The following is a 15927-nucleotide window of genomic DNA, read 5'->3' as shown; positions in this document are numbered from 1 at the left end:
AATTCACCATAAACTGACTTATAAGCCTTATAAGCATCTGTCCTTGAAGAATTGTAGATGTTGTAACTGGTAAGGCGTTCCAACAACATATTAAAAATATTTGTACTAAAAACGGGATGTAATGAAAGTTTATACGTGTGTCAACGTAACCTAAAACTATTAGCAGTATAGTGTACTGCTAATAGTTATACTTTTCTTTATCTGTTGTGGTCCTTAAATCAAAACAGAAATGGAAAAATTTAACTAGAAAAGTATTTTTAATTTTCAACAAGACTATTTTAGAGATTCCTTCAGAAAAAATTGGCAAGATCAGGAATGTTGAACAAGGAAACAGCTTCGGCATAATTAGTCAGTGAAATTCAAGAGGCCCTCCAAAGCATTATTGTTATTGACATGACAGACAGCAATAGAAAATTCACTTAAGACACCAAGCACAAATATTTTTATGCTGTATTTGGTGCCACCCTGGTTGGTGAGCCATAAACCTATGAGTGTTGCTGTTTCTGCCCCTTAAAGAACTCAGTATACACCGTGATGAAAAATCTTCTAAGGATAGCCACGTCTTAACCTGGTGTTTTATTGCAGTAAATTTGTGCACCATATGTTTAGTTAGTCAGCACCTGGCAACAGAAAGTTTTAACCATACAGCATTAAATCAGAGCCAAAAACTGTAATTGGAACTGTACTGTTAGATTTGGTAGCCAGTGTTGTAATTAGCTGTTGTCACACTATAGTTAACAGCTATAACTCCAACCATGGCCCAAAATTGACAGTGTGAACGGGTGCAAACATGCATTTAAACCAGACCCTTAAACGCACACACCAGGCTAGGCACACACCAGAATACCCTGTTCTCACGTTGACCCACATACAGATATATAAATGAGAGATTTGGCCGTGCAGTGAGCCTCACCCACGGCAGCTTCAGCGGGTGGCAACAAAAAATGCTGAACAGGTGAGTGTCAAGCTGGAGGTTGAATTATTCCAGATTTACATCCTAATTTCTTCACCCCAAGCTAATATCTATGTTAAGAAATATATTTCCTTTTGTTTTACTTTTATTTTATTCCTCCACAGCAGATTTATCAGTTTGCCACGTTGCACAAGCAACTCCTTACATTGTCAGGGAAGGCCATTCTGTTGGGAAATAATGGGGAAATATCATCCACTGAATGTTAAATTGCTCTCTGCTCCATCAGATCTCCCACCACTTGCATAATTACACTGACGCTGCTTTCAAAACACCCAGCAGATTGAGAGGCTTGATCTGTATTCATGCTCTATATAACACATGGCTGTCGTTTCTGGCACTGAATCCATTACTTCTGTGTTTTGCATCGCCTCAGATCTGCTCTCATACCGTTCTCTCTTATATTCCCTTTAATTTATTTTGCAAAGTACATGCTCGTCTTCACTTCTACCTGCTGCTTCATTAAACTCTCTCATTGCTTGATCCAAAACTCAAATGAGATGATTAGAGAAGAAATTTCTCGTCCCGCTGGTGTAATACCCCGAGAAAAATCTTCTGCTGCCTCTTCTTGTCCTTCTCCAGCCTTTTCCTGTTCCTGTTCCCCTCCAGGGTTTTTCTCTGCGGCGCTTGGGAGGAATTTCTCATGGGAAACATTGAGACAAGAGGTCAAACAGGAGCACTGCAGAGCGGATGCGGGCGTGCAATCCGCTCTGCCTCTATTTTTAGCCTCCAAAATAGATCCTGCAGACATCGATAGATTTAGTTTTTTCTGGTTCTATTTTAAGTTCTGTATTCTGTTCGTTGTTCCTAAAATAAGTTCTTGCCACTTAGCAACTCCTGAAAGCCTCCTTCCCAACATGTGATACACCCATATCCTTTTAGCCTCCCCAGGCACTTCCTCATTCTCCCAGTAAATAGGAAGTCACCTCTGATTAGAGTTCAAACAATAGCAGAAGAACTGGCTTGTGCTTACCTTTCCCATTGTGTTGTACTCCATTGCAATTTCCCGAAAGAAGAAGTAGATGAAGTCTCCGTAATTGACTGCCTGGACAAAGTATGGTTCTGCAGGGAAGCAAAAAAGGAAAAGAAAAGAAGTCAGTGATGTTTTACCACAACAGAATAGTTCTGGCACCATATTTCACAGCAAACAGAATATCTATCGTATTATGAGGAGAAGCACTGATGGTCGGTCTTGAGAGCCTCACTCTATTATCCTTTATGCAGGCAAAACAATTTGCATGTGAGAAAAGACTGCCTCCCTGTTGGGTTTTGACAGACTGGACTGGTGCTTGTTTCACCCTGGGGGCAGAACAATTTCAGTCGAAGCAGGATGGCAAAATGATCGACTTCAAGCAGATTGAGGAGTATCTGCATAAGTGGTTCTGCACTGATCTAGTGTCAGACCTGCAGGACGATACAATAAACCTGAGCAAAAATATAGCAGTTTCATGGCATGTACGCCAACACTCAAAACAGGTTACTGTTGAAAATGAGAATTTGTTCTCAGTCAGCAAACCTGTTTAAATAAATGACAAATAATGAAGAAAAAAAATTATTTATATATATATATATATACACAGTATATGGCTATATAAGACAGCCATATATTTTTTAAATGGAAAAATGTGTACGGAAAATAAATATTAAAGGTAACATAATAACTAAATAAGAAAAAGTCATGCAAAATTACCATTCTGCTTTTTATAAAGTAATTTAATAATTTGTTAATGGTTTAACAATGTGATACTTACAGGTCCAAAAAAGCCACAATTTTGTGAATAAGTAAGTAGATAATCAAATTACACTTTTCCCTTAATAGTCAAAATGATTAAAACAGACATAGTTAATAAAATATGTAATAAGTTAAATATAAAGATTACAAAATGCCATCTGTAATTATTCAACTGATCATTTCAAGGTTGCAGTGCTTACTGATTTTATTCTATTTCTTGTCAGACCTACAAGTCCAGTCAGTGGGTGGAACTTCTTCCTATATGGCTGATCTGAAGCTAATTTGCTGGATTGACCAGTCAGATGTTTGAGTCTATTGAGCCAGATTAAATAATTTTATGACGCGGTGTAGCGCAGGAACCATGACGACATAATATTTTACTTTCTCATCCAATTTTAATGAATGTTTTTGATATAAAATATATATTACTCAGTTTAAATCTCTGCTCTTTACATGTTTAAGCATTCAGTCCATTAAGTGCACTGATTTTTAATTTGAATAATTTCAAGAAATATGGGGGAGCCAGCTGACTTGCAGTGTGCAACAAGAGGAACAACACTGAATTACTTTTCCAAAGAACTTTGATATAACAGAAACAGTTTTGCAATCTTTAATTTCAAACATTTAAACTTTATGATGTATTGATATGTGAAACCTGCCTATGCCTATTCTGCAGTTTCAACACACATGGTGAGGCATCTTTGAAAACATTTTTTTTTTTCTCAGCAACAAGTGAGTTTCCATGTCCTCAACTCACCTTTCAGCCACTTGGAGTCATGTTTGACAGTGCGAAGAGTCGGGCTGTCGCCAAGACTACGATAGATGACCGCATCGATCGCTAGGAAGTCTGTTACGGTGGCTGAGTACAGCTTGCCATCTGGACAGGGAATGCAGAGGTAGAAAGTGCAATGAGGAGGAAAGATGGAGAAGAATAAAGAGAGTAAGACACAGAGAGCCATAAAGAAGAGAGGAAATAAAAAGCGTTTAGTAAAGAGATTTCTGCCCTCTGTGGTTGGATACACTAACATATTTCAGAAGCCTGAGACCTGGAAAATGGATGAGTCACACAAACTGAAGGAAGTCCTCAACAAACAACAAACAAAACTTAAACATGTTGCACATCTGTGAATAAAATACAGAATCCCCACACTCCCTTGTTTAAGCCGCAGTCACACACTTTCATGGACTCGCCAACACACACGACTGCCCAAACACAATGGGCCACCAGAATGACCTCAGCCTGGCTTGGTCTTAACCACAGTGGAAACTCAAACGACATAATTGAAAGGATAGCAGAGAGAGGAACCCTCATGATTACTCAGAGCTTCCAGCTCTTTTCCAAGTAGCTCTGCTACATATTAACTGCTCCGGCTTGGCATCTATCATGTGTTCGAAACCAGAAGGGACAGATCATCAATAGTGTCATAAATCGGATCATAATAAACATGAACAAGGACTGGATGTCTTTTGTAGCATGAGGGTCACATTCCACCAACAAAGAGAGCTGACTCATTCTGGTTTCCTCCTTTCATAAATCACATTCATATTGAAAGAAACTAAATAAGAAACAAAAGGAATAACAGAAAAGTCAGAGGCAAATTATTATTTCAGTTACCATAGTACTACTGATGCATTTCCAAAGATCCTAATAGGAAACAAATTTCAGACTCGAAGCAAAAACAGAGGCAAGTCTGGCAATTTTCCTCTGATGGATCTTACACACACTGGCTTTGCTTTACAAGATGTAGTCAGAATGCTCCTTAAAACCACAGGGTATTGATTTTAACCAAGTGTTCTTTTTCATTAACAGGGTGTGTCCAAATTCAGGGACTGCAACCTTTAAAGGTTGCATTTGACTATAAATCATGTTAAATAAGTAATAAAAAAAAGAACTCAATTTATTTAACAGCTTGTGTTTAGCACCATCAACTAGGTGACAGGACGTACATCAAAGTACGGGGCTAAATCTGAGGCATAGACTATCCACTCACTTCCAGTCTTTGAGGTCAATTAAGGATCAATGAAGATCAAGTCCTTTAAAGGGGGACACACCCAAAATCTTTGGACACACCTGAAGTCTTTATTGCCCGACTTTCTCACCACAAACGGCTAATTCAAGAACAACTTCCTTTATTACTTAAATTTATCTTAGTCAGATAAATTGTCAAGCTAATAGCACAGCCCTTCATATCGAGGGCCTTTGGTAAAAGCTTAGTTACTTAACAAACAGTCACATCTTTACAGCAACTTGCTGACTCCAAGCTTAGATGAGAAACATTTTTAATATTGCAAGATCTTGGTAAATCTAGTGAACTGCATTATTGAACAGCTTGTTTTTTAATGTCAACAGGATATGTTGTTAGAGTGTCTGGATGATTGATTTGCATAGAGAAATTTAGTCTTACCAGCAAAGAGTGCAACATTAGCATGCTTGGCATCGTATGGACAGCGCGCCATCCCGCTGATCTCTTCTCCTAAAGGCTCCAAGGAGTCCATCTGCGGGACAAGAAACATCAGAAAGGTCAGGAGCAAATCAGAAATGTGTTGAGTGTGGCATCAATAAGACCAGCTGCACAGCCAGTTGAAAGTAATGATCTTGAAAAATGTTCTCAAAGACGGTGGAAAAAGCCAAACATGTTATCATAGGGAGGGTGACTTAATGAAAACACGAATGTCTTATCCAACCCAGCAGTGTGCTCATTTAACTAAATAACCTCTGGATGCCATCCTGGTGCCCTGCTGAGGTTTGTCAAAGCCGCCCATGTGGGTGTATCTGGGAAGCTGTCGCCAAGCGAGAAAAACAGACACTTTCTGCAGAGATGTCTCAAAATAAGGATGAATGGATTTTTTCCTTCTCCAACTGTGCTGATGGTGAAAAAGAGTTTTAGCTACCCTCAACCAGATCTTCAACACAGGTCTAGGCATTTTTTGTTTTGCTGTGAAGATGTAAAAAAAGAAAATGTGTGGAGAAAAAATGCTAAATGTTGTGAGCATGCAGCCTTAAGCAGAGGTTGTAAGAAGTTTTAGTTGTAGATTGTGTAATGGTGACTGTTTTGGCTGCATTCCCATGGTCTTGTGCTGATGCGCCTTGTTTGGGAAGAACTTGTTAAAGATTTTTTAATATAAAAGGAGACAAATTCTGTTTCCTTGAATAAATTAGGATAGGCTATCCAAAACATCTTCATTAAATTTTTTTAGTAAAAAATCCTTCTCAGATAATGAGACCATGCCTGTTTTGTTGCTTTAGGACTGTCACTTTATGCAAATAAGCTACTGCTGGAAGCCATGCCTCCCAACTTTGTATTTACACTTTATACATGCATAGTTGAACAACATTACATCTGAGTCAGACCCAGATTAACCCAAATGTACAACCAACAATGATGTAGCTATTGGTCGAGTGGACCTGCATGAGGAGGGTTTAATCTGCAGGTTTGCAATGAACTTGTTCTCTGTTTTCAAGAGAGTCCTTCGAGAAGTGATTCGCACAAACTACAATTTTTCTTGGCAACGTGGCCAGAACATTGTCATTAAAAATAAAATGGCAAACTATAAATATATAGAATCATTACTGTATACATAAAGTGACATATTCTAAGCTTTCGTAATTTTGATGATTCTGGTTTACAGGCAGTGAAAATCCAAAATTCAGTGTCTCAGAAAAAATGTCAGTAATGTAAAGTCATCAGCTAATTAATTCAACACTCCTGCAAAGGTTCCCTGAGCCTTTAACCGGTCTCTCTCTGGGTCAATAGGCTGCACAATCATGGCGGAAGGCTATGGACTTGACGGATGTCCAGAAAACAGTCCACATTCTTCACAAGGAGGGCAAGCCACAGAAGGTCATTGCTGAAGAAGCTGGAATTCATATTGGCATATTGACAGAAAGTTGAGTGGGAGGAAGAAATGTTGTAGGGAAAAGAGGCACCAGTAACAGGTAGTGAGAGAAGGTCCAGCCATGCACTCAGTGCAAATAAATGTAAATATTTTTCAGAATAATGCTATTTGCGCTTAAAACATCCATTTTTTGTTGGTATAATGTGATACTCTAATTACCCGAGACACTGAATTTTGGCTTTCGTTTACCTCTAAGCTATAACCATTACAAATGAAAAAAATAAAAGTTTTTTACTCTATGAGTAATGAATCTCTCACTAGTGAGAGTGTCCCATCTGGTCTAGGGATGCCCTGGGATCCATCAGAATGACCTAGAGAGTGATGCTGGGGAGAGGGAGGTTCAGGTTTCCTTTCTAAACCTTTTGTCCCTTGAAACCTGATCTCAAATAGGTGGAAGACAGTGGCTAAATGGATGTGATGGAAAATATTGGTATTGGCAGATATTTAGATGGCATCCTTTATATAAGTAAAATATGTCATTTAATATCTGTATTAGTTGCTTGTTAAATGAATCCTATTATGTTGCCAATTCCAAATCTGTTTAGAGTAATTTTCAAGGCACTGAAAATTAGTGTTTTCATTCTAGCCGACAATCTATTGAAAATGGAATTAAGACAAGTTTTTCCAGTTTTGTTCCAGTGAAATTGGCAGAGCATGGCACATAATCAGACATGGATGAAAGGTCACTATCATCCCACCATGGGATAGCTTGTGTTGCCCAGCATGTCTCAGGATGCTCTCTTACTCTGGCTAATGACCAGAGGTGTGCAAACTCACAGATGAGAGAACATTTCACTTGCAGTTTACATTTCATAGTCCTTTTTCCGCCTGTATCTCTTTCTATCTTGTTCTTGACAAACAGCTCTCACTTTCTCCACCATCTCTTGACAAAGTCTTGGGGGGGGGAACGCCACGGCTTACTAAGGCTGCAAACTGCTTACGCCGCCCTTTCTGGTCTCGAAACAGGTCATTTTGTCTTCTATTCCTGTCTCGGCGGAAACGGTTATCATCTGCCCACTAAAAAGGTCACACACTCACACACACAAACCCCAGCGCAACGGTGGAAAAGCTTGCCAAAGAAATTGTTGAGGCTGATTTGGCAGGGAAAATTATAAGTGACCTTTTACAATAAACACAGAAGCACCAGTGGCATGCAGGGCATTGCACAGACTCTCATTCTTTCTGTTTCTGCAGCAATTAAAGCAGGATAATACCAATGCAAGACGGACGCAAATTGTTATAAGACAGGAAAGGCTGTAATTATAGATTGGACAGATCAGAGCAGACATGAGTAGCTGAAGGTCAGGTGTAGTTACTGAATCTGAGTGCAACGTCAGCATTTTCTGTCGTCTACGTAACATAAGCACCCCGTCCGTCTTTGACGAACACTAACATATCACTCCATACGCCTTCCATCTTCTCAGATGATTCCACTGATGCAGTGACCTCTGTCCGCTAGGCCTGGCCGGCTGTCACTAATCTGTTCCTGCCGTACAAGCAAAGGAAGACACTCCAAGCCCCACTGCCGCAGATACGCATACGACTCCAATCTCCTGTTGAGTTGGCATGTGTGGGGAAGCAACACCTTAACGCTCCCTCACATGGCGTTAGCCCTGTCAAAAGCAATATTCAGTGTTTTGAAATATGGCAGGCAGAAAAGGATAAACCTGCCACACTCCACCACAATGTTTTTAAGCAGAAGGAAATTCAATATTTGAACTGGTTGAGAGAATTGTAGCATTTTTCCGCCATTAAGCAGACAAACATTATTATGCTGTCAACCCTACTGGCTGCAAAGAAGACAGACGGGTTTCAGCTTTGTGGAGACACCGTTCAGCATAATGAGAGCTTTGTCACATGTTGCATTAACAAAACATTCTAGTGCATTTTGGCAGGCTGAATGTACAGTAACCTTGGCTTAAGGTACAATGCATCTAGATGAATTAATTACTACAACAACTCATTAGTGTTTTCCATGGGCTATATGCTAATTAATTAGACAAACACAACATGGAGCCGGAACATGCCCATCAGGAAGATTATAATTGGTTCTGAATTAAAAGTGAGGTTCTGATCCTACGTTTGTGTGGTTCCGTAAGGACGACACATCAGATGTTATCAGGAGATTTCTTATTCAAAACAAATTTATGCTACTTGAAGAACCATGGGACTCGAATTGAATAGCTTAGTGAACTTTATTTTTACATTATTTGTTGACTGCACCAATATGTAGTGTGCCAGGGTCAATATTGTTACCATGTTTAACTACAGATGTGCATAAATCCTTTCTAAGTCAAGCCTCAAGTCTTTGATGGGCAAGTCCAAGTCAAGTCTTTCAGAGAAACGTCCAAGCCAAGTATCGAGTCTTTTTGGGGCAAATCTTTGAGAAGTGAGTCCAAGTCATCTCAAGCCTTTAACTTGCTTCTTAAAGTCTTTGAGTAGAAAGTTCAAGTCAAGTTTCGTGTCTTTTGTGAGGCAAGTCCAAGACGCATGTCAATTCTTTGAGGAGCAAGTCCAAATTGGATCAAGATCATAGCGAGGAATATTAAGAAGCTACAGAAAATGTGAGCAGATGGTAACAAATCATTAAAACGCACTGCCCAGAAACATCTTGGGTATTAAACTGAATGCACCCTTTGACAAAAATTATGTGCTTACATTGCTGCATTAGCTGTCTGAGCTCCAGTCTGTATGCATACCAGCTTGCCTTCACTCATGATTACATTAAACAAAGATTGCCAATCAGACTTGAGTCCATGAGCTTAAGTCAAGTTCGAAGTCTTGGTTTTACAAGTCAGGTCTGAAGTGCCTCCACCTAGTCTGACTGAAAAAACTGCAGTTTGTGGGTATTACAGGTTTTTCTGAGGTGGCGTGTATCATTTACTGGAAAACAGTAAAGCTTAATGTTTCATGGACTATGTGCTGCATGTTTCATGGGGTTTATTAATATTGGAATGTGTCAGCCCTTCCAAAATAATAAAAGTTCTCAGTAATTCATGACTATGGCTTGGTTCTTAGAACCCAAAAGTCCCCACTGTCTTACTCCTTGCTTGCTGATTAATTTATAGATGGTTGACCTACTCTTTGCAGCTGGGTTAAGCCTCGGCAAATGTATTCTACTGCAAAATATTTTTCCACCTGAAACAGCTCTCTCCATCCATAAAGGTCAAGTGCACCAGTTCGCACCTGTCCTGGGAGAGGTGGTGCAATCTAAAAACAGAACATACTTCCCCGGGAGATTAATAGTCACGGCCCATTTCTCCGTAACCAGTTTCTGAGGAATAGAGGGATGAAAAATGTATGTTAACACATTCTGGACTAGAAATAGAAACTAGAGTGTTTGTGGCTGTTAAAAAAATCTTTTCTACCCTGACTCATCAAAATCTTAACTTCTCTTGTCTGTTTGAGAGTCATTTTTCAACATGTAATGGAAGCAAATGAGTCCTTTTTGATGTAAAGTTACTTATAAGTCAGCATTTTATTGTGTTTTTACAGGCTTACTGTCTCAATAGAATAGACTTAAAGAAAAAAATGGGTAATAGTATTTTTTCAAAAACAGCAAACTCTTGAGTGTGCACAAATAATTTCAAGTGCACTAAAATCAAGTCCAGGCCCCATCACCTGGGAGTCTTAGAGACTCCCCACCGACCCCCACTGCTGCACCAGGCAACAGGCGATGAAACTGACTCCATTCATATATCAACCCAGCTGGATGGGGCATTTATTATGGCAGCGCAGCAAGAGAGTGACAGAGGGAGAAGGCAACAGAAGGAAAGATGGTACAGTGATGGGAGCGATGGAGGGAGTGAGGTGTCAGTGCTTTGCAGAAAGAGAGAAAGAAGAGGGAAGAAGAGATGGGGGGAGGGAAATAGAGTTTAATGTTGCAGAGAACTGAACAAAAAGACTGCATCATGCTGTCAAGGTCTTTTAACGTATACTTTCTAGAACACAAAGTGGATGAGGCAAATCAATATTGAAAGCCAATAAAGAGAAAACCTTGATCACATTCTAAAACAGACACAGCAGAAACACAATGGGGAGTTAAAAATAAAGAAATAACTAGGTGGGAAAGCCATTGAAGCAGAAAACAATGTGGGTTGGTGCTAGTTTGGGCTGGCGCCTTCAGTGGTCCTTCTTTCTCCCCTCCTTTCTCCTCATCTATTCCTCTCAGTCCCTCCTGCTTGCCCTCGCAGCGTCGTTGATTAATGTGGGATGAGGCTGGCCGCAAAACAGAGGCTCTTTTCAATGCTGTCACACTGGTGAGATGGAGAGCCAAACTGTGGCCAAGGTGGATTTAACCACACACACACACACACACACACACACAGAGAGAGTTTTGACCAGGCTGCCTGGATAAGCCCAGCAGGCCATCAAAGGCCTGGTATCTGCCCTGAGAGTCTGCCAGCAGAGCAGCATGGGAGAAGCTTTGAAAAATGTGTGCTGTAAGGTTGCATGTTTGCAATGGTTTCACTGCAAGCTGCTTGGGTATACGCATACTTTTTAAAATCATTATCCACTCACAAAAATGACAGCTTCTTTATGAGAGAACAAAGAATTAAAACTGTATTTCAAAATTGTATAATTGTAAAGTGGAAGAAAAAAATCATGGATGCACATACATTTATCCATAATAACTGGGGAGGCTGAACAGGTCTCAGGGTCAGGTGAGAGAATTTGTTGACACTACGGCTTTGTGCTGGGCAAGTTAAGGGAAAAGTGTTGAACATTATGATAGTGGTGGCAGCATTTTGTTTGGGGACATTTTTGTGAAGCTGATTAGAAGTTGATTAGAAGATGAATGGAGCATAACAGAGCAAAGCAGGATTAAAACCTGACAAATATTTCAAAACAGGGGGAAATGTTCACCTTCCCACAGGACAACAGAGTTACAGTAGAAGAGCTTATCAAAAGCATATTTATTTGTATGACCACCCTGATCAAAATCCACATTTTAAAACTGATCTTCACATAATGCTCTCCATCCAACTGACTGAGTCTGAGATATTTTACAAAGATAACAGGCCTTAGATGTGCAAGGCCAGTAGAGACATAATCCAAAAGAGGAATATGACTCTATTGACTTAGAGTGAATGAATACAATCAAATTTTAATCAAAACATTTCAGATTTTTCTTTGCAAATAAAAATAAACCATATATTATTTTGTTTCCACCTTAAAAATGTTCAAGTGAATACATCTGCAAGTCAATGTAAACTGAAGATACTAAACTACCCAAACAGATCTAGCTAAACAAAGTTCATCTGAAAGATATATTGCACAACCATAAATAATACTTTTTTCTGATTGCTCCCCCAAAATCAATAAATCAAGTGTCCTAATTTTTCTGTCACAGGCAGCCTGCTTTCTCCATAGGTTTTATAACTCCTCCCCCACGCATCCCAGTAACTCCAGCAGACTCGCAGCAATATCGGTGCACTAACTGCTAAAACAAACCTTGAAACCATAACCAGAGGCGCTATAAAAGCTAACCAACCCTGATAAATTCAGAGACATAAAATCCACTCTCCCTGCAGGAGGAGTCAGTGAATTGAAAGACGCTCACTCTTAGCATGCTGAACCACAAAGCCAACGGAGTGGAAACATCTTCCTTTTCTGATAAACAGACCTAGTGGACCAAAGCAGGAGAGTGTTCCCCCACAGGCTACACAGATAAAATCTCAATGTCGCATCGCATTCAGACATGGAGAACAGGAACACTTGTAGGGACAAAAAAGCCCTTCATACCTTATATATGTCCCTTCAACTTTGAATGTGAAAACAATCTTTAGGTAGTTTCTGTAAAAAGAGTATATACCAAATTTGGGGGCTTAAAATGAAATAATTTAGATTACCACCATCTACATAAGTTTCTTTTCACTGTTCAAACTGTAAAACTCCAAAAAATGAAGTATTGCTGCTTGGGAAGCAATATAATACTTCAAAATAAATTGGGCAAAATGTAACTAATGCTGGAGCCCTTCAATAGCTTCTCAAATAGAGCAGTAGAAAAGATCACAATGGTTGCAATTCCACTGAATGCCAACATATTTGGACTGTTGGATGGCCTTTCACTGTCTTTTATATCCAAACCTAATAGAGTGTAAGAGACATGATGCCATTGTAATGATGGAAAAGATGGGGAATATTGTGGAAAATGTGGTTGGATCCAAAAAATATTTTTCACTGCAATTATATGGTAATTTAATGTTTGTTGATATCTTGCAGCCCTCACCTTGTTTCTTTTCTTTTATTAAGTGCTTTATGTACTTTACAGACAAGAAGCAAGCTTTTAGGTCAGATCAGCTTCTAGCTGTTCAACAGAGTAGAGAAGCTTGAGCACAATTTTAACTTAACATGGATTTTTATCTGCTCAAATACCCTTTATAATTCCAGTTATATTTTCAGGATTTATAAAATTAAGATTTATTCTGATGCCATTCAGCGTTGAAGTGCAAAAGTAGATTTTTCTGAAAATGATCACATATTTCTTTCCTTACCTTCACGGTTTTATGTCAACCTTGTAACCTGATTCACTCTAGGAAAATTGACAATATGAATACTAAAGTTTTTTTTAAATTCTCCAACCAAATATTTTTATATGTTTCTGAAAAGTTGCGTTCATTATTCTGTTTTTTCACTAATTTTCTCCAATACGTGACACTTTTTAGGAATAGTTGGACTTACACGAGACTCTAATATTTAGTTGACAACTAAACTTGCTGATACTGAATTTTATTTAGAGGTGTCAGAGTAAAGGGTATAGACAGTTTCTTCCAGTTAGGATAAAGTGCTAAAATATTCTGTGGCTCTAAAGTGACTGTGTGAAAAAATTCATCAGGTAAAGGTTGGATGTTGTCCACAGCCTGGGTTACCTTGTGATATGAATCTGGGTTTATTTCCGATCTGGGATATTCTTGCCTGGAAACACATCTTTTCTCCTTTATTTCCCCTGTGCCTTGTTTATTTGAGCAGCTATGATGTTGGTTTCTATTAGCATAGGTAGAGAGAGTGACTGAACTGGTTATGAGAGTACATTAATTGAAATGACATTTTTTTTATTTTTTTTGCACACCATAAAAATGTAGGTTTCATTAGAAAAGATAATCCCTCCTGTCTGTACATATGCCTTCCTATAGATGTCTCACATGTCTATTTCTATTAACAGCTTTATTTTTCAAGTCAATTTTATTGTCCACCTGCTCTTCTCTTTTTTTCTTTTTTTTTTTTGGCCTGAGGTTAAAAAATAAATCACTTTCTGTGCTGCTTTCACTTTTCCTGGGGGAATTATAATGCCTTCCAGACACTATGCCTGCATGAATACAACCCCAAAGAAGTTTACAGGAGATGGCCGAGTTGGATTTCAGGACTGTGTCATCACCTCCATTTCACAACATGTGTATGGTGGGCATGTGTGTGTTTGTGTGTGATTGAATGCAGGTTGATAGGTTTCTGTGCTTCTAAATCAAGCACATCAAACTGGAGACAAAGACTTCAGAAGACCTGCTGACTGATGAAAGTCATTTAATCCATGACACAATAGTTCATACAGGTGGACTCAAAACATACTGAGGCTTCTTGTTTTTATATAAACTTGGAAAATGAGTTGAGTTAATCTTGCTACTACAAAGGCATACCAAAAATTGTGTTGTCCCATCTTTGAAGACTAGTGTGTCCCTTTGGAGGCTCTGAAGCTTTGAATGGTGCAGAGTTCAGTGATCAGACATTTCAGGGGTTGTTTTTTTTTTTTACATATTTAGGGATCCGACTGACTGCGAATGACATTTCAAAGCTGTACAAGTTGTCAATTATCAGTCAAATCATACTTACTGCTGCAATATTTGAGGCCCACTGATTTTTGTAGCATCTAATTTTGGCAAACATGTACAGAGTACATGACATCTGAAAGCTGTCATTCTCATGTAGCTGAACATTTTCACATAAAATTTGTGATGTATCAAATTAAATATACAAGAGTCAAAAGACAAAGAAAGTAGCTGCAGGATCATTTTGGTATCAACCAGCATGCAATAGTGTGGCAAGTACAAGAAAGAGAAAATGGGGAAAGACAAAACAAGGGATCCTCATTTATGAAAACTGCTGAAGATTTGGGCGCAGAAATTATCATAAGACAAAATACATGTGATTTATGATATACGTATGTATACAGGTCAGTCCAAGCACAGGAAAACAGCCATGTGTTGATATATTTAGGAGAAAACAATAGCCATTAAAATAACCTGTTGTGTAATGTCTTATTTTATGATCATATTTACCAAATAGAAACATTGTACAGTAAATTACTGGAATTGTGTGATGAAGTCCTGACAGTCCTCAGACTAGAGCAGCACGATATTAGTAAAACATGATACTGAGATATTATTGTTCAGTCTTGTGATGACAATACTGATTGCAGTTAACTCACATTTTCCTCTTTTTCATCCTCATGATTTCCTCATTATATCATTAAGAGCTACATAAAAACTGGGCATTTAAGGAAGTGATACATCATCTAACTGGCCAAATGTTTGATGGACTATCATGATTCAAATGCATTAGGCCTGGATTATAATAACCTTCTGAATATGTAATCCAAAGTGTCTTTTGTGACTATGAGTTTGCAGACACTAAATAATGCAAAGAAGATTGCTGTTCCATATATTGCGCAGCGTCAACCCAGGTCAATATTAGTTCATCGCACTGCAGAGCAACAGTTTTACACCCAACGATCCAATGCAACATTGTGCAGATGTGCACAAAGTTATCTCCCCATTAGTGCCCTTCGCAGCTGCTTTCCACTAACATCCATATTTGAAAATGTGCATCCTGTCCAAACCACAGTCTGGTGAGGCTCATGTCTCTAAAGCAGCAAATTCTCCACCTTGAATGCCTTACTAGAGTTTGGCACACTTTAACTTTCAAACCTTAAATCAATTTTATAGCCTCTGATCACTTTGCTCTAGTAAACCTTTGCCTCATATGCCCAATAATGACATAAGATGTTTGAAGTAGCTTCTGTTTATTGTTCACTATCTGTTTTGTGCAAGCAATCAGCAATTAATTACTCAGCCAGTTCAGATTTATAGAGTAATATTGTTTAATGTACATTTTCCTGAGAAATTCTGATCTCAAATCACTGCTATAAAAATGTTTCCAATTCGAAATACAACCAATTTTATTCACAATAGTTTTAATATTTCATTCTTAAATGTCCTACAATATTTAGGCAACTACACTGACACAAATTTGCAGAGCCGATGAACCACTCATACAGTCTTCTTTTCTAAACTTCAAAGTAATATGATAGAAAAAGCCAATAAAAAATTTAAAC

General features: G+C 38.6%; 1 protein-coding gene and 1 long non-coding RNA gene across 3 annotated transcripts in view; one reads left to right on the top strand and one right to left on the bottom strand.

Moving 5' to 3' along the window:
- Nucleotides 1–15927, bottom strand: part of sema6a (sema domain, transmembrane domain (TM), and cytoplasmic domain, (semaphorin) 6A) — a 144582-nt gene that overhangs the window by 47157 nt on the left and 81498 nt on the right. For both annotated transcript variants that reach the window (XM_028033525.1, XM_028033526.1), the window contains exons 7-9: nt 5108–5198; nt 3460–3579; nt 1944–2032 (exon numbers count right to left, since the gene is read on the bottom strand). In XM_028033525.1, the coding sequence (XP_027889326.1) occupies nt 1944–2032; nt 3460–3579; nt 5108–5198 (300 nt within the window). The remainder of the gene's footprint in view (nt 1–1943; nt 2033–3459; nt 3580–5107; nt 5199–15927) is intronic.
- Nucleotides 1–15927, top strand: part of LOC114154433 (uncharacterized) — a 101623-nt gene that overhangs the window by 70199 nt on the left and 15497 nt on the right. The gene's annotated exons all lie outside the window — the stretch shown is intronic.

The sequence above is a fragment of the Xiphophorus couchianus genome, chromosome 12, assembly GCF_001444195.1.
Source record: "Xiphophorus couchianus chromosome 12, X_couchianus-1.0, whole genome shotgun sequence".
NCBI classification, from domain to species: Eukaryota; Metazoa; Chordata; class Actinopteri; order Cyprinodontiformes; family Poeciliidae; genus Xiphophorus; species Xiphophorus couchianus.
This window is presented reverse-complemented; position numbering and strand designations above follow the sequence as displayed.